At 52.1% G+C, this 24,846-nt stretch overlaps 6 protein-coding genes across 6 annotated transcripts; 2 read left to right on the top strand and 4 right to left on the bottom strand.

Moving 5' to 3' along the window:
• Positions 1-191: 191 nt before the first annotated feature.
• Positions 192-1,836, bottom strand: NEUTE1DRAFT_79483 (uncharacterized protein; the record flags this gene model as incomplete). Its single annotated transcript, XM_009851346.1, has 2 exons — positions 192-1,499; positions 1,573-1,836. The coding sequence occupies 2 exons, from the start codon at positions 1,834-1,836 to the stop codon at positions 192-194; spliced, it is 1,572 nt and encodes a 523-aa protein (XP_009849648.1).
• A 593-nt stretch (positions 1,837-2,429) lies between these two features.
• On the bottom strand, positions 2,430-4,531 carry NEUTE1DRAFT_116507 (uncharacterized protein; the record flags this gene model as incomplete). The annotated part of the gene is made up of 6 exons (XM_009851345.1): positions 2,430-2,635; positions 2,692-2,731; positions 2,797-2,934; positions 3,034-3,719; positions 3,808-4,024; positions 4,087-4,531. 3 exons carry the CDS (start codon positions 4,287-4,289, stop codon positions 3,606-3,608), a joined length of 534 nt encoding a protein of 177 aa, XP_009849647.1.
• A 785-nt stretch (positions 4,532-5,316) lies between these two features.
• On the bottom strand, positions 5,317-5,784 carry NEUTE1DRAFT_116506 (uncharacterized protein; the record flags this gene model as incomplete). Its single annotated transcript, XM_009851344.1, has 1 exon — positions 5,317-5,784. One exon carries the CDS (start codon positions 5,497-5,499, stop codon positions 5,320-5,322), a length of 180 nt encoding a protein of 59 aa, XP_009849646.1.
• A 2,957-nt stretch (positions 5,785-8,741) lies between these two features.
• NEUTE1DRAFT_60794 (uncharacterized protein) lies at positions 8,742-12,519 on the top strand (the record flags this gene model as incomplete). The annotated part of the gene is made up of 2 exons (XM_009851343.1): positions 8,742-11,859; positions 11,937-12,519. 2 exons carry the CDS (start codon positions 9,076-9,078, stop codon positions 11,961-11,963), a joined length of 2,811 nt encoding a protein of 936 aa, XP_009849645.1.
• Positions 12,520-14,305: 1,786 nt separating this feature from the next.
• NEUTE1DRAFT_60791 (uncharacterized protein) lies at positions 14,306-17,751 on the bottom strand (the record flags this gene model as incomplete). The annotated part of the gene is made up of 4 exons (XM_009851342.1): positions 14,306-16,405; positions 16,463-16,945; positions 17,143-17,170; positions 17,249-17,751. The coding sequence occupies 4 exons, from the start codon at positions 17,749-17,751 to the stop codon at positions 14,876-14,878; spliced, it is 2,544 nt and encodes an 847-aa protein (XP_009849644.1).
• Positions 17,752-22,305: 4,554 nt separating this feature from the next.
• Positions 22,306-24,739, top strand: NEUTE1DRAFT_79470 (uncharacterized protein; the record flags this gene model as incomplete). Its single annotated transcript, XM_009851341.1, has 3 exons — positions 22,306-22,706; positions 22,779-23,446; positions 23,494-24,739. The coding sequence occupies 3 exons, from the start codon at positions 22,306-22,308 to the stop codon at positions 24,528-24,530; spliced, it is 2,106 nt and encodes a 701-aa protein (XP_009849643.1).
• Between the last annotated feature and the right edge of the window lie 107 nt (positions 24,740-24,846).

The raw sequence follows: 24,846 nt of genomic DNA, 5'->3' as shown, positions 1-24,846 counted from the left end.
TTTCAATGATACACGAACTCGCTTCTTTTTTTGATAGACATGGAATCAGAAAAAAACCCGGCCCTTTCCCCCAACAACGCCGTTCGCAAAGAACTCCAAATGTTGATGATACATCGTCAAAGGCAGAGAGAAGAACATCTTAATCCCCTCTTTACATTTCTCACCCTCTTTTCAATCTTATAAACAACCGTCTAAACCCTTCTCGTAGGAAACCTCTCATGCGCCCACCTATTCGCCCGCGCATTATTCAACGTCGCCGGCGAATGCTGCATATACGCACTACTATCCCCATCCCCATCCCTGCTCGCCGCCGCCGCCGCCGCCGCCGATGACTTCCTGGGCGACCCACCGGCAGCAGCAGGATAAATCTCGCTCTTTAATGGACTCGGCTTCACGGGGCTGTGCTGCCTAATCAGCCTATCCGCCAAGTCTCTCTGCTCCAGCGCCGCCATCTCGCGGCCGTTGCGGGGCGAAGGCGCGTCGGTGCCTACGCTGGCTGTTCGGTTGAGTGGGGAGTTCATGTGCTGGTACACGCCAAGACTGCCGCCGCCGCCGCCTGCTGCTTTACGTGGTGGGTAGGGGGTGGTGCCGGCGTGGGCGACCTGTCTCTTGCTAGGTGTTGGGCGGGCGGTCATCGAGATGGTCGAGGGGGTGTTGCCGTAGCTGTTTTGGCGGAGGAGGGTCGGGGTACGAGTAGTAGTGGTGGTGCTTGGAGAGGTTACTGATCCGAAACTGGGTCGGCCGGTGGTGATGGGTGTGTAGGGTCGCGCCGCGGGAGTCGAAGCGTCGGTTTGTGTTAGCTCTCTGCTCTGCTTGAGGACACCGTCGGGGTCGAAGTGTTTGGTGTAGTTTGGGTTCGGATGCGTTTCGAAGCCGTGGCGGATGATGGTCGAAGGGGTGCCGATAGCTACCGATTCTTCTTCCAAAACGTCGTCGACAATCGAGACCTGGGTCGCTACCTCGCGGTAAATAGGGTACACCCGCGGGTGCACGTACTTGATGTCGTATTCGTGCATGACTTCGCGGTGGATAATGTTCATGTCCTTGGATTGCTGGGTGAAGCGGGAGGTCAGGAGGAGCATCTGAGCTGTGAGGAGGAGCTGGAGGAAAAGAGCTTTGAAGACGGTCACGCTCGGGCGCGGGTCGAGGGCGGCCAAGGGGAGGAAGAGCATGTAGATGAGGACATGGCCGGGGCTGAAGAGGCAGAAAATGCGCAGTGTTGCCGGGTACGGATCCCAAACGGCCACCTCCCAGACGTCGCGCGTCTTGTCGGGATGAGCGCGCGCCTCAGCCGATTCGCCCTTTGCAAAGTTTTGGATATATCGAAGGGGCGTTGGGGTGGACGGCGAAGAATCGACTCGGACACGGTGCGCGGAAGGGGTTGAAGGACCTTGAGCCTCGACGTTCGCTTCGAATAGTCGGTAGTGGCGCGATCGGGTCATGGTGTAGAAGGCATTGAGACCAGAGATGGGGATCAGGGTCCAGATGAGGAAGTTAATCTGTCGCATGCAGTCAGAATATCGTTCACTATGCCGAACAGGTCCCTCCTAAAAGTAGTGAAGCCTAACTCACCAATGCCTTTGTAAAGCCGCTGGAGGGAGCATCCGAAAATACATCATCGTCGACAAGCCCTCCACTAATGTTTGCGTTCGCTCTCGCAAGTAGGAAGAGAACATTCGCAATCAGACCAAACCAAGTGCCGAAAGCAGTCGAGTCCCAATCGAAGCTTTGGATTTCCTCCGAGATCCAGATATAAAAGTCTATAGGGTTGAGAAAGGCCTGTATCCGCTCGGATAGCGGGCGCCGCCGCACCAGGCGACGAGGTGTTGGAGGCATGTTTGAATTGTGATGATGACGATGTTGTTTGGTGATGACAGATTGCGACAGCGCAGAATCGATGTTTGGGGCCGCCTTCCCACTCGGTGGTGTTTTGGTAGAAGATACGAGAGGATTGTGCGCAATGATGTGACGGTGTTGCGCAGTCCTTAGTTGTGTATCGTGTGGTGAAAGGGCACCGGGTTGTGCCCGGATTGGTTCCAAGGTTGGTCAAAGAATGATGATTTCTTTTGTTTACTTTTGCATTTGCGTTGCTCGGGACGCGGATCGAGAAATGGATTGGAAGCTCTCCCTCATGGAAATTGACCCCGGTCTCAGTCAAAGTTCAACCAGTGGCAGGCGAGGCGCAACCGAGAATTTAGTGAGCCCCAGCTGTGTCAGTGGAGTTTTTAGAACCTGGCATTGCTGAAAAGAGGGGTCGAGTGGGTTTGGCTGTGACAGCGGAGCTGCTAGGTTTAGCGCGGACTGTTGACTGCGAGTGGAGCCCAGTTGGATCCAGTGCGGCTAGGTTGGTCAGAGCTCCAGTCCGTCCCGTCATCCTGGAGTACCTGGATGGACGACGACAACCGACGTCGACATCAATCGATACGACCGCAACCGCAACCGCAGGCAGGCTTCGACATTCCCTACCGACGCTAATACAAACACACATTTCAGAAGATTTATTCAAGTTATTACCAGTCACTCAAGTTTCTATTGTCGCATAGCCCTCGTTCCCCGACCGATACCCGACCCAGCCTATCATGGCAACTTCCCAAGCAGACGCTAGGGACCGTCAGTTCCTGGCTGTAATTGGAGACGAGGTCAGTGTGATTTTGCAACTAGGTCTACATCTGTCAAGGAGCTAACAATTATCTAGGACTCCGTCACGGGACTTCTCCTTGCAGGCATTGGCGTAGGTTCCGTGTGGTCCTCGGATGATGTGCGGTAGCGGAGTTCTAATACGCACTCGAATCGTAGCACGTTACGGCGCCCCCAGATTCGCAAAAGAACTTTCTTGTGGTGGACAACAAGACGGATAACGCTGCTATCGAGGCGGCCTTTGAGCGCTTCACGACCGAGAGGAAGGACATTGGCATTGTTTTGATTAACCAACATGTAAGTGCGGGTCTTGGTTCAAAAGGGGGGGCTTGTGGGGAGATATTTCTTCTTATTGACAATTCTGAATAAAATGGGTAACTGACGTGGAAGACACAGATCGCTGATAGGATACGGCACCGAGTCGACACCCACACCGCGGCCTTCCCTACCGTTCTCGAGATCCCGAGCAAAGACCACCCTTACGACCCCGAGAAGGACAGTGTTCTCCGCAGAGTCCGTCGTCTGTTTGGTGAATAAACGTGTTTGCCCAGTTGAGCATGGACATAACGAACGGGGAATGATACGGCATGATGGAAGGAATGGAAGCAGTCAGGTTCATGGGGGCAAAGCGGAATCAATGTGCCCACGACATCACAGCGGCGGCGCGCAATGCGGGAAACTCAGAATACCTATGAAGAAGCAGAACGACGGGAATGTTTCCTCAGAAATGTTTACGCCTAAGCATGTTTAAAGGCAGAAACAGTCTCAAAAACCAACTACTAAACGCGAAAAACTCCAGTACTACCAAAGCAAACCCCATACAAATGCTGTTGCCGTGCAAGTGCCATCATCCGATTCGGTGCCAAGAATGAGTTCATTAATCCATCATGCGCAGTATTCATCCAAGGTTTAGATTAAACATGCCATATCCGTTGTTAATCGTCAAATCCGCTCGCTCTTCACCCAGATCAGAGATCGTCAAGGAAGCCAAGGGTCTTGCGACCAAAGAAGACGGTGGCGGTCAAGCAGGTGATGTGCTTATCGTCGCTGTTGTAGACATCGGCCTCAACAGTGTACTTGCCCTGTAGCGATCAAACCGTCCATGTCAGCAAATATTCCCAACAACAACAGCAGTAGTGAGAGAAGGGAATTGGGCAATAAAGAACGTACAGGTGGGATCTCCTTGGGCAGCTCAACGTTCTTGGTAATCGAGAGTCTGCCCTTCTTGATGGGGCATTCGAGCTCCACGTTCTTCATCTCCTTGCACAGGTCGGCAGAGGTGTTGATCAGGCGGATGTAGCCATACTTGACTTGCAAGTTGACGTATGCCCCTTCCTCGATGGCCTCCTTGACGATACCAGACGCCTCGATTGTCAGGGTCTGACCGCTGTATGTGACAAACCCATTAGCTTTCTGTTTCTTGAACATGGTGAAAGACATGTGACATACGCCTCAGGAGGGTTTGGTGTCAATATGACCTCCTCGATGGTAACAATGTCATCTTTGCGATCGGCCGCAGCGTCACAGAACCTCAAGGGTGACTTTCCGGGAACATCGAGTTCATCGTTGGCAGAGACGCTGTTCTCGCGATAAACGCTAAAAGCAGCGGCGCTCGTGGAAAGGAGAGCGATGACAGCTGCCGAAAGCCTCATGGTGAGTGATGGTAGCGATGTGTCACGGTCGGTGTTCGGTGCGGAGATGTGTTATAGAGACCCTGGAGAGGATGGGATGTGGTTGAGAAAGCGGGGAATATAAACGCTGTCCACCGCCGAGACAGTTACCGACAGTTCGTTGTGTTGAGTTGCGGGATGTCGGCCACAGGGATCTCACGAGTCAAATCGGAATGGCAGTTATTTACAAAGATGGATGTCGTCGTAGATGGAGACTCCAAATGATACCTCTGATACCAGGAACGAAACAAGCCACAGCAACTGGAAGCGGAGGCAGTCAACTGATGGCGAGCGAGATAATGGGCTGGCGTGACTGGCTGGGTGAGGTTGATCCTGGCTGCGCAACCAACCTGCATCAGGAGAGATGGACCTCCACAGGAGGTCACTGGTTGGCCCAGTCGATAAACACACGCAAACACTCCCGCTTTGGCACTCTGCGCAGGCCTCTGAACAAGCGAGAGACGTCATTGGGGCATGACGGCGAATGGCGGGTTCGTTTTGCCCCAGCCTGCGGCCACTTCCCCAACTTTCTTTTGTCTTGTTTACCTAGTCTTATCATGTGAGTCGGCGCGGATCCACTTATATGTAAAATGGACCAATCACGACTATTGAGCTACTGCGGCAGCGCCGTTTCCTGAAGCATTGAGTTCTTGGTTCCCAGCTCCTGTCGAAGGATCTTTCGACTTTCATTGCTGGGACTGGGAGTGACGAGATGCCATATCGGTTGCCCATTCTCAGGGTACGTATACTACACTCAGCGTACTGAACGACACATAACGCTATTTTTTGTTTTACTGATTAACATCCTTTTGTGCCTTCGCGACATGACATATGGGCGTGCTTTTTAAAACCCTTCACTTTACGTAGGGTTCGCTTATAGTCGGAACCCTGGTCGTCAATTGTGCTATTTCGAACATGGCGTTTATACCAAACATCGAGATCAGAGAACAAACCGACGGACTGACCGAAATCGCATACGTAGTGCTTGGAACTCAAACATGGGTTTCCTAGACTAAGTTTCGGGAGCGTTGGGAAGTTTGGTTGTCCCTGCGTGACAACTTCGGCTATGGGGGCCGTTTTGTTGCGATAGTCCTGCCGAAGCTGCCATCATTGATACGCCTTTGTGGAAGAAGTTCATGTCGCCCAAGAGATACAGTTTACAACAATGTTGGAGTCTTGGAACAGCGGCCATGTTGTCGCGCAAACTGGAAAGCAGATAGGCCGCGTATCTCTCTGGCCTCGGGCAGATGTCAGACGCACTGAATCAGGCTGGGTCAGGGATTGTTGATATGTGTTTCCGGGCGTATCACTGAAACGGGAATGATCGGGACGACGAGTTTCGCTCAGTCGTTCGGCGGCCTGCAGTCGTCTTCATCGGTTTCGGGGTTGTTGGACGAGGTGATTATGCGATGTGTCAAACAAGTTGTTGGACAGCAATCAAAGCCAGATGTGCCTTTTCACAGAGGAGGTGTAAGACAAAAGAGAAAAGAAAAGAGGAAATAAAGCCCAAAGGGCAAGCGAGTGAGTTCGTGACGGACGGGTGTATTAAATGGAGAAGGGGAAATAAAAAGGAGCAGATTGCAGAGTTTCATGTGAATGGCTGCGCCTGGTTGAAGGGTCCCACCGTCCAACGTGATGAGATCATGAGAAAGACATGACAACATTAATTGGAGCGAGTAGCAACTGCAGTAACGCCGAAGCATTGCAGCCACACCTTTGTCAAGCTCGAAACCCACTTTGTACGAATAAGCACTAGTGTCAACACTGCTCACGGCTTCGATGATTCGCTCAACTCGACGCTCACCAGCCAGCCAACCAGCCGTTTCCCAACACTCAACAGTGCGACCGAAGTGACCTTGTCCGAGGTTGAGCCTGGGCGCGCGTAGTGTAGATCGGAGCTGACTTCCAGCAGAAGACGGATCGTCGAACGACATGCAAAGCGCCATGATAAAGGACATATCTTATCAATCGTGGACATTGAAGAACAAAGGCGGTGCTTATCGAGATCTTCTTGGGTTCAATCGCTGTGACATTGGCTGGTTGTTGGACGGCGGTTACGGTTGGATGACACCCACCTCGAATCTCCGACGCTCACCACTCATCTTCGTCCTAGGCCGAACAATAACTGGGGCGCAGATGCAAGCCCCTAAAAACAGGAGTTCACAGTCCTGGGGCTTTGAACGCAATCTTTCCAAGAAGCAGACATTCCAAAAGGCTTCGTCCTCATGTTGAGACGCATCCGTCGCTCTTGAACGGATTGTCACCGGCGTCAAGAATGCAAATATAACACGATATTCGACCCGAGATACCATGCAAGGCATGTACACTATAGAGAGAGTACTTACTGACATCCAAACCCGCGTTCTTGTCATTGTCGCTGCCCGCTGCCAACATAGCCATGGGCTTTTCCCGTTTCCGGAACATAACCCCGTTTCTGTTGCCCGCTGTGGTTATCATCCAGTGAGCCCAGGTACCTGACCTCCTAACCTACTACCACCACGGTAGATTGATTTCCGCGACGCGGCTCCTAGGGTTGTCCACGCTCCGAGCTGCTGCATCACGTCTAGGTACCCCATCTCCACGGGTAGGCCTCCATAATCCACGATAGGTGGTCATTGCGCAAATGGCCTTTAATGAACCGCCGTACAAGTCCGTTCTACCTTCGGCCCTCGCGGCGCGCCTTTTCGTTGATGGAACCCTTCGGCTTTCCACCTTGCACAGTCGCACGCACCCCGCCCCGGCCTCTTTCCAGTTCGCTTCAGTCCCTTCCCTCCGCTTCGTGGTTTCCTTTCAGGCCCCCTCCTCCTTGTCCCTCTAAAGACCCCTCCACACTGGCTGGCTGCTCGATCGACAATTCGGCATGCAAACATTTCAAAGCTGCATGCTTTTACTTCATACCATGTCGCATATCAGTCATAGTACTGACGTTTCTTAGCATTTTCATTTCCTACTCTTCTCCGCTGCCGTGAGCTTAGTGGCTCGGGCCGGACTCTTCGGTTGCGTTCTTTTTCTTCGTTATCATATGGCGGCTGATGCCGTGGGGACCTTTTTTTTTCGATCGCAACAAAACAGCCAAGCGTCGCCTACAAAACAGCTGCTTCCTTGGTTGATGGCCCCCGCCCATAGTGGCTGCTGCGAGCTACCAAGGCAGTCTAGAAACACATCGGGCAGAGTAGAAAGTGGTTGCGCTAACAATTTCCCAAGACCCGCTGGGTACCGTAGGGCGAAAAAGACACGCAGCAGAAGTGCGAAACAGCTGAGCGAAACACAAGCTGGAGCGCAGAACCAGGAATCCAAGGAAATAAGACCGCCGGCAGCACGTCCACAGTCCACTTGCAGCTTTTATGTCGCCCGCACCGAGGACGCTCACTGCACACAACCTAACAAGGCCCAAGGACAACCCAAGAACTGGTGGACAGGTTCCGATTTGGGGGAAGGCCTGTGCCACGGAAATTTCCACGGCTGCCGTGGGCTGTTTCGTCTGATTGGCCCGTGCTCCTGCTGAGCACTGCAGCGTCCCTCCAGTCTTGCCCGTCCTGGGGAGGGGGGTGCCCGTGGTTACTCTTGACCTACTGCCCGCCTCTGCCCTTTGCACCACAAGAGAGAGCGTGAGAGGGCCACGCATTGGCAGTGGCTGAGGTCAGTGGTGAGTTCCCCCGGTCCCGGTCGCCGTCCCGGGCAATTCCCATTCCCATTCCCACTGCCACCAAAACGAAAGGTGCGCAACGAAGAGAACTTGAAGCACCTCAGCTGCAGTGCTGCGACCGACTGCGACAGGCGAGACTGCGAGTGCAGCCCGCCCGCCTTTCTTCCCGTCTTCTTCCTTTCTGAGATGACCCCCAGAGCCAGACACTGCCAGAGCGAGGGGCCCCAGAGAGGGCCGCCCGCGCGGGCACGGCAGTGGACAGAGCGATTGCAACCAGCACGCCAGCGCCAGTCCAGAGTCAGACCTGAGTGAGAGTGCAGGCAGGACTTGAGAGGGCAGAGGGCAGAGTTCCCAGAGTGCGAGTGGGCCCCCCTCTCTCCCTCGCACTTCCACTTTGCACTCGATTTCCCATTCCTCCCGTCCCCTTCCACTTGAATTCTCTGGTCTCTTTCTTGGATCTCTTGCCCCCCCCCCCCTTCGTTTCCGACACCTGCCTACCTATTCATCTCTCGCAACAGTCTTGATCAGGTTCGAACCGACTTTCCATTTTCGCGCACACACGACGCTGCCCGGCCGACTTTACCTTTCTTTCGTTCCTCGCGGCGCAATCTGTTCCCTTCTCGACAAATCCATCTCGTCGTCGTCATTCACCACTGCGTTTCTCCTCGCTTTTGGGCTTGACGCTCGCCACTCCTCCTGCGCAGAAGAACACGATCCAGATCCCGAGAGCGACCTCAACCTGACGCCCGACCTATTCCTTTTCTGCAGACTTGGTCTTTCAATCTAGGCTTCGACAGTGATTGACGCCGCCTGGGCTCTCTCCTCAAATTCTCGAATTCGACCTTCGTCATCAGTTCCGACGTGTCCTTCCGCCCGACCGAGCGTTCCGCTGCCGACTTTTAACCCTGGCTAGTCCATACGACAAACGGGCAATATAATCCAAGGCTGTCTCCCAACGGATGAAAGCCCCGGCTTTTTCGTCAAGTTGTGCTCGTCTCTCTGGTCAGAATCAATTGCGTTGGACAGCGCGCCAGCATGCCCTTCGACCTAGAAAGATAACCAGTCAACAACACCCTCCCGATACCCTATCGAAACCGCCGTCCCGAGGTCTTTCCATAGATTATGACCGACAAGCTGCCGTCACTGCTGACGCCAATCGCGCCTCCTAGTCGGACTTCATTCTCCGTCTCTGCTGCCGTTCCTGTCCAAGATGGTATACGAGCGCAGGAGAATGTTGAGGAAGAGCCGTACACCATCAGGTGTATCTGCAAATACCCCGACGATGACGGAAACACGATCTACTGTGAACTATGCGATACGTGGCAGCACATCGAATGCTACTACCCCCACAACTCTGAGGATGCTCTCCGCGATCCAGACTTTGCACACTTCTGTGTTGAGTGCCAGCCAAGGCCCTTGGATCGGGAACGAGCCAAAGAAAACCAGAGGCGCAAGCTTACATCAGGTGTCACTGAAGGAATGACAGACAAGAAGAGCAAGCGTCCTCTCTCAAAGAGCCACAAGAAGAAGCCGAAACCGAGCGACCTGCCATTGACTGGTCAGCACTCGAAAGCCGAAAAGCAAGCCAGCACCCAGGACAGCCATCCTGCTCCAACAAAGAAATCGAAAAGCTCGCACAAATCTAGTCATTCGGTTAGCTCACAGGCTGCGAAACGCAGTCCACAATTCGGCAGCACCAAGTCCAACCATGCTCATCCTCCTAGTCCTGCGGCGACGCCACCTGACCTGCCTGCCGACTTTGAGATACATACCTATGCCCCTGCGTTGCTATCCGGCTCCAGCGACCGAGGTGTCGAGATTGTGCATACCAACAGTTTTGCTAGCCTCCAGGTGTCAAACGCCATCTCGGCTTGGCTACGAGACCACAACAAACTCCAGAAAGAGACGGGCTGGGCCTACGCTGACATTTTTCAACCTCTACCCCCAAATATTGATCAGCTAAAAAGGCCAGTGGATATTGAGCTTTCACGGAAGACACTCGGTCAAGGCACCGTCGCTTCTTGGAAGTGCCTCAAAGCGCCATCGGCTATTGCTCATAACGTCCCTCTTGTGGAACTGAATGGGCAGATCGGTATTCAGAGCAGTTATTGCGCAGATCCCGATAGCCGGTGGCAAGAGCTGACGTCCCCGCTTCCTTATGTCTTCTTCCACCCCATGCTTCCCATTTATATCGACACCAGGAAAGAAGGATCCCAGGCTCGCTATATCCGACGAAGCTGCAAGCCTAATGCCATGCTCGAAACATATCTTTCAGACGGCTATGAGCTTCACTTTTGGCTTGTAACCGACAGGCAGGTCGCAGCTAGGGAAGAAATCACACTGCCCTGGGACTTCCGATTCCCCAATGAGAATAAGTCACGGATGCTCCGGGTCCTGGGGCTCAGTGACGAGGACACTTCAGCCCACGCCGAGTCTTCTGTTGACGATGGGGAATACCAGGCACTTACGAGCTGGCTGCATAACATCCTTTCCGAATATGGAGGCTGTGCGTGCAACCTTGGATCAGAATGTGCATTTGCCCGCTTCCATCGGAATCATTTGGGCAAATCACAGGCGCCAGCAAACCCACCAAAGACCAAGAAGCGAAAAAGCAAAACACAGAGTTCGTCCACCATCGGCACAGGGCCAGCTACGGACAGTCGAGCAGCTAGTGAAGGCCACCTTGAGGATGCTCCCGAGAATGATCGCCGATCAGTGTCTGGCTCAGCACGGAGCAAGCCTTCAAGCCGAGACCTCACCCCCACGGCCCGCCAGGGATCATTCGACACTCTTGGGATATTAACAGAGCCGACCGATCGGGACAAGCGGAAAGTCTCCATGATCGAAGAGACCTTCCGCCGGATCGAGTTACAGCAACAACCTACCAAGAAGCGGAAAGCACGCGGCTCTGATGCGGCTACTACCTCCAAAAAAGGTAGCAAGAGCAGCGCTACAACCCAGACGACAAATGCGACGAATGGAGCCGACGAACGCCACTGCCACTTTGCCAATGGTGAAACAGCAATTACCAGCAAAGCAACATCACCAGCAGCAAGTGCGAAATCTAGTCGGGTCACCAAATCGAAGAAAACCAGTTCGAGGAAAGGATCTGTTGCCGTCGTTTCCCATCCTGTTCCTGCGCAGCCAGTCCGTTTGCCGTCTCGCCCCAAGTATGCCGATGCTGGTACTCAAACGAACCCCGACACCGAGGCCAACCCTGCACCCTCGCCGGCACGACCGAAAAGGAGGTTGGTTTCGGTGACGATGCGCATCATGCAGCATCATCGCTGGCTGAAAGAGCAGCAGCGCAAGCAACGACTGCTCAATCAGGCGGTTGCTACTGTCCCAATGGATGTGGATAGTCCAAAGGACAACAAGGCTGTGGTTTCAGTTGCTGGTTTGGTTCAGGATACAACTTTGAAACCCAGTGCACCAGCCAAGGCCACCACAAGTGATGTCGAGATGCCCGACGCGCCCACCGTATCAGCGAGTCACTTAAAGGCTACCCAAAGTACTTCTGTCGTTACTGCTCCAAAGAGCAAAGTCTTGGATCTGAGGGTTCCCATGCCACCTGTTCCGCCCTTTCCAAGTTCAACCTCTTTGGCCTTGACCTCTACCACTTCTTTACCTGCAGGGACTTCGGTGGCTCAGTCATCATTTTCCGTTACTGGTCTGCCAAGTCCCCTGGGGCCGTCGTCTATCAATGGTCTGACTGCAAACCCAAGCCCAATAAAGAAAAAGTTGAGCTTGAGTGATTACACCAAAAGCAGGATGAACAAAGTTGCGGCAGCTCGCCCATCGGTTAGCGTGCCCTCTCTGAAGCCCAATGCTGCTTTGGACGAGCCAAAGTTGACCACCAGTGACGACAATGGTGGAGCTGCTTCTGGCTCCCCAACCACGGAAAAGGTGACTGATACGACTGGCTCGACCACAGCCGCTTTGGCCTTGACAACTGCAAGCAGCTCTGTGTAACAAGTATATAGACTAAGGTCTTCCCGTGTATGGATTAATGGTGGAGGATGTTTTCAAGTATTTCTGTTAGCGGCTTCTTACTCGATGTCTGTCTTGAGACTTGAGTCATAGAACCCCGACATTTGAGCGAAGCAGCCAGGTCGCTGTTAGGTCCGGGCCGATTGCGATATAAAGTTTTATGCTACTTTTACGTTTTTCTCACAAAATGGGTTTGGCGGTTGGTGATATAATTAACGTGGCGTTTGGGATATTTTCTTTCCTGGTCCGGGAAACTGAGTTTTGTGGGACGGCTTCCTTTCAAGCCTTGGAGCCCCGTACTGGTCGGGAGTTTTGTGAAACCGGGTTGGGTTGGGTTCACAGTGGTTGGTCTTCCATGATATGGGTTGGCTGGCAGGTTTTTCGGAGGGGGTTATTTATTTTGTCTGTTATGCGTGCGAGGAAAGACAGGAAGAGAAAGATGAAATGATCAAAATGGGAAAAGCACAACACCATCACGTCACTGGATTTCTTGGTCAAAGTCATTGGATGGGTATGTCAAGGGACATGTCTCAACCCTTTTTTCCCCTGCCCAATCTTGAACTTCGTTCTTACTTTTTTATCTTCTTTTCCTCTCTTTCAATCCCCCACTTCTTTTTATGATGACCAATGGATGGATGGACGGATGGATGGATGGATCATGGCTTTTTTTCTATCCACGCTACTACGCTACTCAAGCAATAGTGATAACGCTTTGCCAAGGCAGTTGAGGCACTCATTGAATCTTCGAAATGTTTCAAGTAGTTTACGATACATTTGCTGTATTTTCTCAATTTCGTTGGTCAGAACCTCAGGCATGTGTCTTGATCCAACTTTGTTGGCACGGAGAAAACTCGTCATTCTGTCCTCGAAATGTCTTCTGCTCTGTTGTCAGTTAGTCAAGAGGGCTTGGAAAAGGAATACTACGAAGAACTATTTGTACATGACATCCAGTCACGGTATCCCCTAGCCACCTATATATACACCACCAGCCACCCAGCAGTACATGTATAGATATCCTGTTTGCTCGATGAAATGTTGTTGCTAGCTATTATGTTTACTCGGCTAAAATACATACATAGCTATCCATGTAGCTTCACAGTTCCTACCGTATAGCTCACGTGTATAAAAGTACAGAGTGTCTACCATACTACCTACAAATTCAGTATTCGTATTTTGCCTTACCGAGGCTCGGATACCAAGTAAGATCGATAACACACACTTTGCCGGTTCCAGTCTCAAGACTAAAGATGCTCAGGATGTGTATGTGGTCTTCTACATATATGCCTCGGGGCACAGGCACAACATACTATGATACTTTAGTGTAGTGCGACAATCATACCCTTTTTTTCCTCTTTTTTTCTACTAACATAACGGCGAGTCTGAAAGGGTTTTTTTTTTTTTTTTTTTTTTTTTCTCCTTCTTCGGTGACTTGAAGAGGGGCTAACCCGTGGGTATATATATTGTACTTGTATGTCCGACTCTAAACTCGGCACGCGAATGTATGTGGGGAGATATGACGCCGTAGTCACTTGGTGAAGTTCAGCCAAAAGAGAAAAAGAAGAGAAAAAAAGAAGAAGAAAAAAGGGCTTATCCCTCTTCGAGCGCCCGACAGTAAGTAGGAAAAAAAAAAGCAACATGCTTCTTTACATTTGCTTATGTCCGCTCAGGTAGTGAAACCCTTGTAATGCTGCGCGATACTTTTTTTTCCTCCTTGCGGCTCGGACTTGGGCGTCACAGAACTGCTAGCGTCCTGTCTGATATCCAGGTTTTTCGGGCATTAGCTTTAATTTTTAATTTTTTTTTAATTTTTTGGCCAATTTACTCAGTTACCATGGGGAGATATCAGATTTAGGTACGGACGTACGTGGACCAAAAGAGAATGGGTGTATAGATGGATGTGTATATACAATGCTCGAAAGACTCAGGAGTGCTTGCTGCTATTCTATTTCTGGTCCTAAATCCCAAACTCATCAGAGGTATGAACCTTCGTGAGCTCGAAATCGAGAATCGATTCTTCGAGGGTTTCGGGTTCCATTCCCGTCTTCTTCCCGTGGAGATTGAGGGACAAGTGAGATAAGTCCCCAACCGCTCCAACCATAGTCGGACTTGATGTATGGTAATAACCTTGTAAAAAAAACCGGCAAACGATAGTTGGCAGCACGAAAAGAGCTTCATTCCGACAGAAAGAAATGGACTCTATCATCATCCAAATAATTACGAAAATATAAACATGTATAGTAAAGACAAAACACTGGATCGTCCTAAATATGTGCCAATGAGAATTCGAAAGTGATACCACCGAAGAGTGGTTTCGGTACATACGTCCAAACGACCTACCTACTGACAACACTCAAACAAACCTACAGTACCAATAAATGCCCAAACCCAAAATAAGAAACATAGAAACTATACAGCTATTCCAACGGAGGTTCCAAGCCCTTTCTCTCTAGCTTGCTAGATACAGATGCACACGCAGGTACTGACTAAACTGACTTCCGCTTGCACAAAGCACACTCCCCCAATTAGAGCAAACAGCTCATACGCACAGGACGCAGTGTCTTATCACCTTAGACATACATACAGTTCCAGACTCGTAAGCTGTTGTTATATATCACTCAGAATGTTCCTCCACCGGTCCATAATTGCTGTCCCTCAATTCCTCCTTTTGTATGTTCCGATTGCCCTCATAACCACAATGTACCTCAAGCTTCATGATATCATCGCACAAATACCCCACCCCTATACTTAGCTTTCGTTACCTCGTGCTTCCAATCCTTGATAGAATATTCTCACTCAATTAATCACACTCAACAAGGCACCCAACAAACATCTTCAACACACCAACATATTCGACCAAACGTATTCCGGGGGTTTATCGGGGGTATCACTGTTCTAAACACAACATTTCACATCACCTATCTCCTAGCCTCCCTTACTGATTCCCCGGACCCGGTTGATGAGGGTATTGCATCTGCGCCGAGTAATTCGGATTGAACCCTCCGAAAGAGCTTAGTTGTACCAGATAATTCCAATCCATCTGCGAAATGTCGAGATCCATCGAGCCTGCTGACGGTGGCGCTGGCGCTCCAGCCCCAAACATCTGGCCCATGCCAGTATCGAAGCCTCCGTTGGGCGATCCGAACATCATCGACTCGTTCATCATCATGCTAGCTGAACCCATTTGCGGTGACGTATCTGTCTGTGGCGTTTGCTGCATCGGTTTGGGTGTCGTGTACATTCCAGTCTGCATGTTGACGCCAGGAAGCCCATGAGGGCCTGCCATGCCCGCCATAGCAGGAGGCATAGATGCCGTGGGCATCATTCCTGGCGGCGTAGCCGAGTTGGCAACGGACTGTCGTGGATCCGATGACATTGACATGCTGCCACCAACACCGCCGACTGGACCACTACCAACTTGCGGAGGACTGTTTGGTCGTTTGAACTTGGCTGCCGTATTGCGCATCAGAGTCACTATTTTCGGCGTCTGTAAATGACGTCCAAGTTGGTTCTGCGCCGCCTCGTGGGCATCCCAGGCCTTAACAAAGAAGCCGCCGAGAGCGATATGCATCGGTGTGCGCAAGTTAGATGTCAAGCCACGGCGTTCCAAGTTCTCGATCATAAGAGTCCAGGCACGCTCGCAGGGCGCACCAGTCGTGCGCGTCCTCAGATCCTGTACAAGGAAAATGTAGGCCGGCAACGGAAAGTTGAGCATAGTGTACCACTTAAATCCTTTCAAAGCCTCATTGCCCTGCAACATGTTGTCATATTCAACCATCAAAATGGCCTGCTCAAAAAGCGCGTCTCGTTCATTGTGGTCCATGACACCCTGGGTGGCTTCGCGACAGAGAAAGTCAATAACTCGGAGTTTGCCGAGCGCTTGCCTTGTCATCAACAGGGTGAAGAAGTGCAGAGGTACCTTGGGGTCGCAATACTTGAGGTAAGCATTCTCCATATACGTGCAAAAACTTTCCAAATCGCGCGGCAAATTGGTGTTTGCAACGTGGGTAACAACATCTGGTGACGCCGGAGATGGGCTGAAATGCACTCGCGGCTGCGTGACGCGAGTCCCTCCAGGTGTAGTCACGACAGCACGAAGTCCATTAGGCTCCGCGGCAACCGTTAACTCGATCCGGGTGAGGGTAAATAGCATTTCGGTCGGGCCGGGGTATTGAGTCGGGAAGTCCTTTCCGTGGAGGTTGAGATCCGAGTCGTTGATATTCAGGGGAAATCTGCAATCACCGCCGCAGCTCGATAACGCGGTAATGGCCGAACCAGTGATCTCTGCTATTCGCTTGTCCAAAATCACAATCTGCCACCATAGACGTCTTCGTTGCTCCACCTCAAACGGGCGTAACCGAAACTGTTGTCCATCCTTGTGAATGCCCATCCGGGTCGCAATTCTGACGGCAATACCCATCAAGCAGAACATTGAGCGTGGGTCAACATATTGGCGGACACAGAGCTAGGAGAGATGGTATCAGCTGATAACGTTCTGTAACGTGGTTGGGCAACAACTTACCAGATACAACAGGAAAGCTTGCAAGGTCATGATCTCGTTTGATCTCATAAAGCCAGCATTGACCAGAGCCTGCTGTGTTGCGCCATGGTATTTCGCCAACAGTATAGTCCTGTCTTCTCCAAATTCGGTTTGAACTTCTTCAGCAGTCATCGATGTGACAGCAGAGAAGTAGATGGCGAACATGAGAACCTCCAAAGGCTTGGGGATATTTGCCGGTTTTGCGCCAGCACTTATGATTTGCTTCTGCAGAGAGGAAGTGTGGCTGAGTTTTAAGAGTGGGTTAACATTTGTGATGTAGGTCTGCCATAGCTGGAATATCTGAAACGAGGACGGGTGCGAATTGGTCACGCTGGTAGGAGATCCGCCGACGACGAAAGGGAAGCCATCGTTGTTATCGAACATCGTGTCGTATGCATGATGGAGTGTTGGCCCCTCGCAATCCTCATCGGAGGAATCTGCAAGTTCCTCGTCCATGGCTCGGAACTACGGTTTTTTGTTATTGGGTCAACGTTTTGCACAGAGAACTGGTCATGGCCATTGGATTGACTGTGGAGTCTTCAATGAATGCAAAAGAAGGTATATAGGCCAGCCGAGGCACGCAAGTCCAATACTGAACAAACCCGGAATATGGAATGGTGACGATGAGCATTGGATGGATAGGGGGGTTCAATCACGCTTACCTCCTTGTTATATGGGAACCACTTTTGCCTGAGTGAAGCAAGGGCACGAAGTTAGCGTGGTGCTGGGGGGGGTTCATCAGTGAAGGATTACAGAGGAAGGACTGACTTGTCATATCCCTGATCGCCAGGCGAGACATGATCTGCGGCACTCGAAGGGGATGTCTTGAGCCCGCTAAGGTCCTGCTCCAGGTCGGCAACATCGTCGACGCATTCCGAAATTTTGAGGTCGTGGGCAATAGGCTCAAAGTTGACGCCATGCTGCGAAAGGAGGGATTCATATTTCTTGAGGCGGTCGATGAGGTCCCGCTCATGCGGCTTCTTCTTGCGGCGCCTAGGCGGCTGGGGCGGGACAACGCGGCACTCGACGCCGGCCTTGACGCAGTTGGCACAAGGTTTCTGCTTGTCGCAACGGACCTTGCGCTGCTGACAAAGGACGCATGAATGGCCTCGCGTCAACTTCATCACCGAGGGTTCAGCGACGGCCTGAAGGGAATGGACGCCGACGGAATGCCTCTGCTCCGACGACGACGACGAGGGCGGCAACGGGGGTTGCGGGTGCTGGTGAAGGTAGTCATGCCGCTGGTCCGGCGGCGTAAGCTCCGAAGCCATGTTGGCTACCAGTCGACTACCTTGACTTATGTAAAAGCGTGTTGCGGGGGTCCCCGTGAAGCTTGGTCGGATGCAGACGGGCCGCTCGGGTCCGAGACGGGACTTGACCCAGCCGTGGTCCAGGCCAGTTGAGTGGGAGCGCTTTCTACCTACTGAGCCAGGCCTACCAGGCCACGCCTAGCAAGCCCCCAACCACAAGTGACCGTTATTTCCAAGGGTGAGGTAACTTTGCTGGCGTCACCACAGACTCACAGTTCCCGCACTTGTTTCTGCAGTTTTCTCTTGACGGCGTGCGTGGGCGTGCCAAGGGTCGACTCCTGGGGTCACCCAGGGCTCGAAGACAGATGCTTGTGTGCAGAACCGCAGGACAGCCGCTACAAAAGGAACCTTGTACAGCTCTCTGCTATCCTGTATTGGGTATACCGTTAGCTTGCGCTCGCCTTATTCTGCTTCCCTGGCCTTTGGTCTTCTCTAGTCCAGTCCTGGTAGCGGACGCGGGAGGCGGATGGTGTCTCCGTGGCTGAAACCACACTACTCGCGGGCGGGATGCCTTGGCGTGCTCGAGGAACTGAAGGGGTAATGTGATAGTTGGGTACCTTCTACCTTTCTTTAGCCATCAATGTCTAACAAGTAGATGTGAGGGAGGGGCCAGGGCAGTGGGAGCTTGCGGATGGACGTGGGATATCCGTGTGTGAGGTATGTATGCCAGTATGTGTGTGTGTGTGTGCCGCCAGTCAGGCGTGCAGGATTAGAGTGTTGTCCACAGCATGTATCTGTCGCTGGATGAAGGGCGATGTGTGTAGTATCAGCGAAGGCCAAAGCAGGTACTGGTAGTATGTGACGGGGCGGATCGGGGTACCTCAACTGGATGTTCAAGGGTCAAGGTCCAATCTCCAGACAGATACCGCTCGATGTCAATGTTCTGTCCCCAAGGTCCGGTGTCCGGTCTTCAGCTGTCTGGATCCTTGGCCGAATCGGGAATCTGGAACCCGGAGGCCGGGGGCCTGATGGCTGCTGCTGCTGCCAGCAGGACAGGCGCAGAAAAGCCACACCCGATTTAGAGATGCGTCACGATTCTCCGGAGACGTAAATGGATGATAGTTGGGAGTGCGCTGCCGATAGAGGTAGGTAGGTAGGTAGCGAAAGGCTGTGGTCGGCTGCTGGTAGGCTGGTCGAGGGAGTGCCAGAGTAGAGTGGAGGAGGCTCGGGACCAGAAGAGACATCGAAGCACCCGAAGTGCCCGAACGCTGGGAAAAAAGAAGGAGTCAATAGCACCTACCTTGCGTTGGTAGCCGTGGAATGCTGGGATGGGGCAAGGAGACCCGGTAATAGCGAAGAAAGCGTGGCCAGCAGAGGGGTTCAGTTGCAAAAAGGAAAGCGGGCGATTGGATGCACTTCCGGCAACACAAGATAAAGTGGTCTGGAATAGTATGCGCTTGAAGGCGCTTGTTCCTGTCCCAGGCTGTTGGTGCTATACTGTGGATTTTGTGTGTTGAACGACGACGAAGGAGAAAATGGAATAAAAAGGACGATGACTCGGCGAGAAGAAAATGAAAAGACGCAAGCAAACAAAACCAGCCCTGACGAGAGGAGCAAGGCGATGAAAAGCAGCCAGAAGCAGCAGAAAGCAGTAGCAATCAAGCCCATTCGAGGGGACTAAGGAAACTGAGAGAAGGCAAGCAACGAAGCAAGCAACAGGCGTGCTGGTATGGCTCGTAAAGGGTTAGATCCTGTCCAGAGTCCAGACACACCAAGTCCACACATCCTGACCGCTCGTCTCTGCTTGCACTGCTAAGCCTTGTGGATGATGAATGTCCAGCTTAGGACTGCTCGTTCCTCCTCAGCCCCGGGTCCAGTCTCGTGGCCTCTTTCAAGTTAGTCTCCTCTCTCTTCATTATGGTCTTTCCACCTTGACTTGGTTTCTTTGTCCTTCCCCGCCGCAACACAGGTTTCTTACCTAGGCCGCGCACGCCTTGCTGGATCCGTCTATACGATGTCGGCCTTGATACTCGATACGTCCTGATAAGAATTATGACCTTGGATCGAAGCTAGACTGGACTGGAGGCAGCTGATCAAAGTGTATCTCCGAACTGTCCTCAGCTGTCACTGCCACTCACTGCCACTGTGACAGCGACTGTGCATCGGTGCGTGTAAGATGCGTGAGAGAAAGGAATGGAAAATGCTAACTGCAGTTGCCGTGGACTTGGAAGCGCTGTCGCATTAGATTGTGCGCCAGCTATAGGTTGACAAGAGCCAGCCCTACTGTGTAGTGCGCACCTTGGGGGGGTAGTGAGATGCTTGGCCCCTTTCTTTTTTCTGGTATGTGTGTGTGCGTGCGTGTGTCTGTGTAAGGCGTGAGAGTTGGCAGCGGGATATCGCCGTCGCTTGTGTGCCTTTGACAATTGCATACCACTGCCCTTCCGTTCCGCTTCCGCTGCTGCTGCTCTCTGATGGCCGTGACGGGCATGACGACGGAATATTACCACCTATATTACCTGTACGGTTCACTACTTGATCTCTGGTGTCTCGAGGCCGACGTCGGGCCCTCAAACAAGTTCAGAACAATGTTCGCACTGGTGCCTCTAGTGACGGATCCCGGCACTATGGATAGTGCGTAAAGAGTGAAACGAGACGATGCAGGAGCGCGACGAGGTACCTTCCTGGCACCCCGGTTGTTGATTTCGGGGCCGAGCTCTCTCTTTCGTACCCGAGGAATTCAGCCCAGGAGCGAAAAAGTGGATTTGCCCTGAATGCAATGAGGTTAAGAGTGGGTCTAACCAAACCTCCTCCACTCGGCGGGGTCATAGGCACTAGAGCCGCTAAATCCACCTGGAGATCGCAACTTGACCAAAAAAACAGGTCGGTTCTTGCAGGGGCCGACCTCCGCCTGTGCCAATTAATTGTACGACACAGACGCTAAGCCCTTGAGAAGCCATTGCGTCTGGGCCGCATCCCCCCCGGTCCAGCTCCACACGACACCGCGCTCATGGAACATGCAGGAGCGGATCTTGCGATGGGGAACTCCTTCCCTTTCTTCGCTTTGCGCAAGAAACACGATGTCAGTCCCGCATTTTGGCTAGTAAACGAGATAGTGGGACGAAGAATAGGTAAGGCAGGAGTGGTCCGGGTAATCAGGTCAGAAGCAGGCAATTGTCGCGCAGGGAGGACAGAGTGGAGTAAGTGGAATGCAGAGTCTGCACCCAAAGCTCCGATGCTCCGGCATCTTAGGTTTCCATCCTCTTTGACAAATTGCAGTGATGGAAATGGGAACACCAACACTCTCTTCAATGCCCAAGATAGCAGCCCTTGGGATGGCGAAATGGAAAACGATAGGTAGAGTAGAGGTAGCCACTCGCTTCATACGCCTATCATTCATCCGCCTCCCTTCATCTTCTTCATTGCCTCGGTTCCCCTGTCCCTCCATCCATCTCGCGCCCGTCATCCAATATCAAAGTTGCATATTCCCGACAGAATGGGAGCAGCATGCCTCTACATGGCTCTACATGGACCATACATGGAGACCACTGAGGAATTTGAAAATCCCTACCGAGGGCACATGGATTGGATCTTCCCCATGTCCCAATGGATGCGTCTATGTAACTCAGGTATTTCGGATCACAATTCATCCTGACGCGGCGCCGTAGGTCGAGGTTAAGGGACCGATGCGCATGTTAAGAGCCAGATGGTCCGACGGATTGATCTTGAACTCGCGGGTCCACGGTCCCATACTTGCCGTCACCCGTCATCCACGCCTGCCTGTCGCCTGGCATCTCCGGAGGCTGTCAAATCGTCACGCTGGTTGCTTTTTATGTCCGAGACCAAAAGAACAGGGTCTTATATAGACGACCGCGTGCGCGACGCTGCCTTTTCTTTCTTTCTTGCTGCATTCTCCCTCTTCTTTCTTTCTACGCTTCTTCTAATTCTCAGGATACCTCTGTGACGATATCATTAGTACATACGCAAGCAAGCACTTTCGGATCAGCATATCTTTGACGCACCTCTGATTGTGTTGTACTTGTTTAGTTGCTTCCCGTCTTCAGCTTTTTGTTTACATACTCCCCACATCTCCTCAAAAGGCTTGGCTCCCTCAAGTCACTCACCGTGCGTCACCTAATCCTCACCTCGTTACGTCTCATTTCAACAACCACACGATTCCGGAACCTCACGCCTGGATGATTGGCGTGATGAGGCATGACTAATTAGCCGACCCGGCCGTTTGTTGTTTCGTCTGACTATCCGAACTCAGTTTGTGAGACCTTAAAATTGGCCCCCTTCGTCACCAAGGCTGCCAGTGTCCAGCACGAAAAGAAGGAGAGAAGCAGAGGAGGAACGCGAGAAAGAGGAGCGAGAAGGAAAACCAACGAGGAGAGACCTGCTTGTCATAGGACCCCGGGACGAACCCCCCATCGGCCATCGGATCACAACAAGTGTCTCGGTCGCACTCTGTCCCCGCTCCCGTCCGGCAGGCTGGTCCTCCTTTTCCCACGGGACCCCGTCGCCTCGCTTTCCATCTTTCTGCGACCTCCCACCAACTGTTCCGAGCCCCCATCCATAATGGCTACCGTCTCGCAGTCCACCGCGTCCCTCAGTAGTAGTGGCAAGTCAAGCCATCACAATCGCCCGGAAGACGAATCCAAGGGCGCTGGTAGCATGGCAGAACCAAACGATGTCGAAAAGCTCTCTCCCTCTCCGCCGCCTACGGGGCCACCGCAACCAAATGAGAAAGATCTATACAAGCCAAAGAGCCCAAGGTTCTGGTTGACTCTGTTGTGCAACTTTATGGCGCTGTTTCTCGTTGCTCTCGACAGGACAATTATCGCGACCGCCGTTCCGCGCATATCCGACGAGTTCAACGCTTTGGGTGATATCGGATGGTATGGTTCCGCTTACATGTTAACCACATCGTGTGCTCAACTTGTCTATGGGCGCATCTACAAGTTTTATGATATGAAATGGTCAGTGTCTTCATCATACTATTAGTGAACAGTGAAGTGGGGATCTGTGCTAACAGAACTCTCCATCTATAGGGTCTTTCTGGTCAGCGTTGTCGTCTTCGAGATTGGCTCCGCCATCTGCGGCGCGGCACCGAGCTCCACCGTATTCATCGTTGGTCGTGCCATTGCTGGCATGGCTTCTGCCGGTATCTTCTCCGGCTGCATGTTGATCATGATCCCTATGGTCCCCTTGCATCGCAGGCCTGCCTTTCAAGGTCTCTTCGGCATGGTGTTTGGTATTGCATCGGTTATGGGCCCATTGATCGGCGGAGGCTTCACGAGCGGTGCCACTTGGCGTTGGTGTTTCTACATCAACTTGCCCATCGGTGCTGTCAGCTTCATCTTTATGGTCTTTTTCTGGAACCCACCGAAAGAGAAGCGCCCACCTGCTAGTCCTGGAGTACATATTAAACGGCTGGACCCCATCGGCATGATCTTCTTCCTTCCTGGAACCGTGTGTCTGTTGCTTGCTTTACAGTGGGCTGGTTCGACCTATGCGTGGAATTCGTGGCGTATCATTCTCCTCTTCGCGCTCTTTGGGGCATGTACCGCGGCTTTTATTGTTGTCCAGATCTTGAAACCCAAGACGGCTATGGTGCCGCCAAAGGTTATCACACAGAGAAGCGTAGCTTTTGGTACCGCCTTTACCTTCTTCTTGGCAGGGTCTATGCTTATGATGGTGTATTACGTACCGATATGGTGTAAGTTTTTCTATCCAACGATAGCCCCTTTTAAATCTGAACTATAGCTGACCAACAACGTCGATCAAAAGTCCAAACCGTTAAGCAGGTCGATCCCATCAAGTCGGGTATCTACACACTCCCGCTCGTTCTCAGCCTGGTTGTTTCAAGTATAATTGCCGGTATCATCACCCAGAAAATCGGATACTATGTACCATCTATGCTCGTCGCTCCCTCACTCATGTCGGTAGGCGAGGGTCTCATGAGCACACTGAATCCAGGCAGTCCGTCTTCGCACTGGGCCGCCTTCCAGTTCCTGACAGGGTTCGGTCTCGGCTTTGGAATGCAGACTTCAGGTTTGGCCATCCAGACGGTTTTGCCGAAAGAAGATGTCAGCACAGGCATTGCCATTAACTTCTTTGTCCAACAACTGGGCGGCGCCGTTTTCACATCAGTTGGCCAGACTATCCTGAGCAACCTCCTGGTCAAGAAACTGTCCGGGATTCCTGGTATCGGCGGCCATGTCATCGTTAACGAAGGCGCCACCCAGCTCACCAACGAAGTACCACCTGAATACAAAGATCGCGTAATCGGCGCATACAACTATGCTTGCCAGCGCATCTTCCTAGCGGCCATGGGTCTTGCATTCGCCTCGCTCCTCTGCGCATTCGGAATGGAATGGAAGAGTATCAAGAAGGGAAGACAAGGGCCACCACCCTCGCAACCTCCTGAAAATGGATCTCAAGGACCCAACGAAGGTCTCCTCCGTCCCTCGTCATCTTTCTCTCCAAAAGACCCATCAGAAGGACCAACAACGAATGGATTAATCATGGCCAAGAAGGAAGCCCCCGCCGAAGGCCTCCCACGACAACACCTCAGAAGCCGAAATTCGAGGAGAGAGTCGCTCGCATCTGAGGGCAGGGCCTCGGGAGTATTGACAAAGCCACCGCCGGCGCATATGATTCCTGGATCTCCGGCCTCGGCCAAGGGCAGTCCTAGATCCAGTGATCAGAAGATAGAGCAAGATAGGGGGTCGAGTTATCACTCGGCGCCGACGAATATGGGTAGTCAAGAAATGAAGGAGCTTCCTAGTCCTGCTGCTTGAGTTGCTTGGGATGAATAACACAAGTTGGAAAATAGTTGGGTTAGAATACACGAGTTGGACATGACGATGTAGTTTTAAACAACACACCTTATGTATTCAATTTCGGGATGAGATCACGGTCAATGGTGTTACCTCATAAGCCTTATGAAAGTTTGGGTTGCGGATTGGAACAGAAGGCGAGCGAGTTAGTATGACGAACTGGAGTACCTATTTAGACAAACCTGTATTACCAACAAAGAACGTTATGTTACGAGTTTGGTTGATCAATATGTATTGGAATGGTTTAAACGGTGTTTGAGATAACACAGCAAGGTGA

This window comes from Neurospora tetrasperma (assembly GCF_000213175.1).
Source record: "Neurospora tetrasperma FGSC 2508 unplaced genomic scaffold NEUTE1scaffold_2, whole genome shotgun sequence".
Classification (NCBI taxonomy): domain Eukaryota; kingdom Fungi; phylum Ascomycota; class Sordariomycetes; order Sordariales; family Sordariaceae; genus Neurospora; species Neurospora tetrasperma.
Note: the sequence above shows the minus strand (reverse complement) of the source record. Positions and strands in the feature narration are given on the sequence as shown.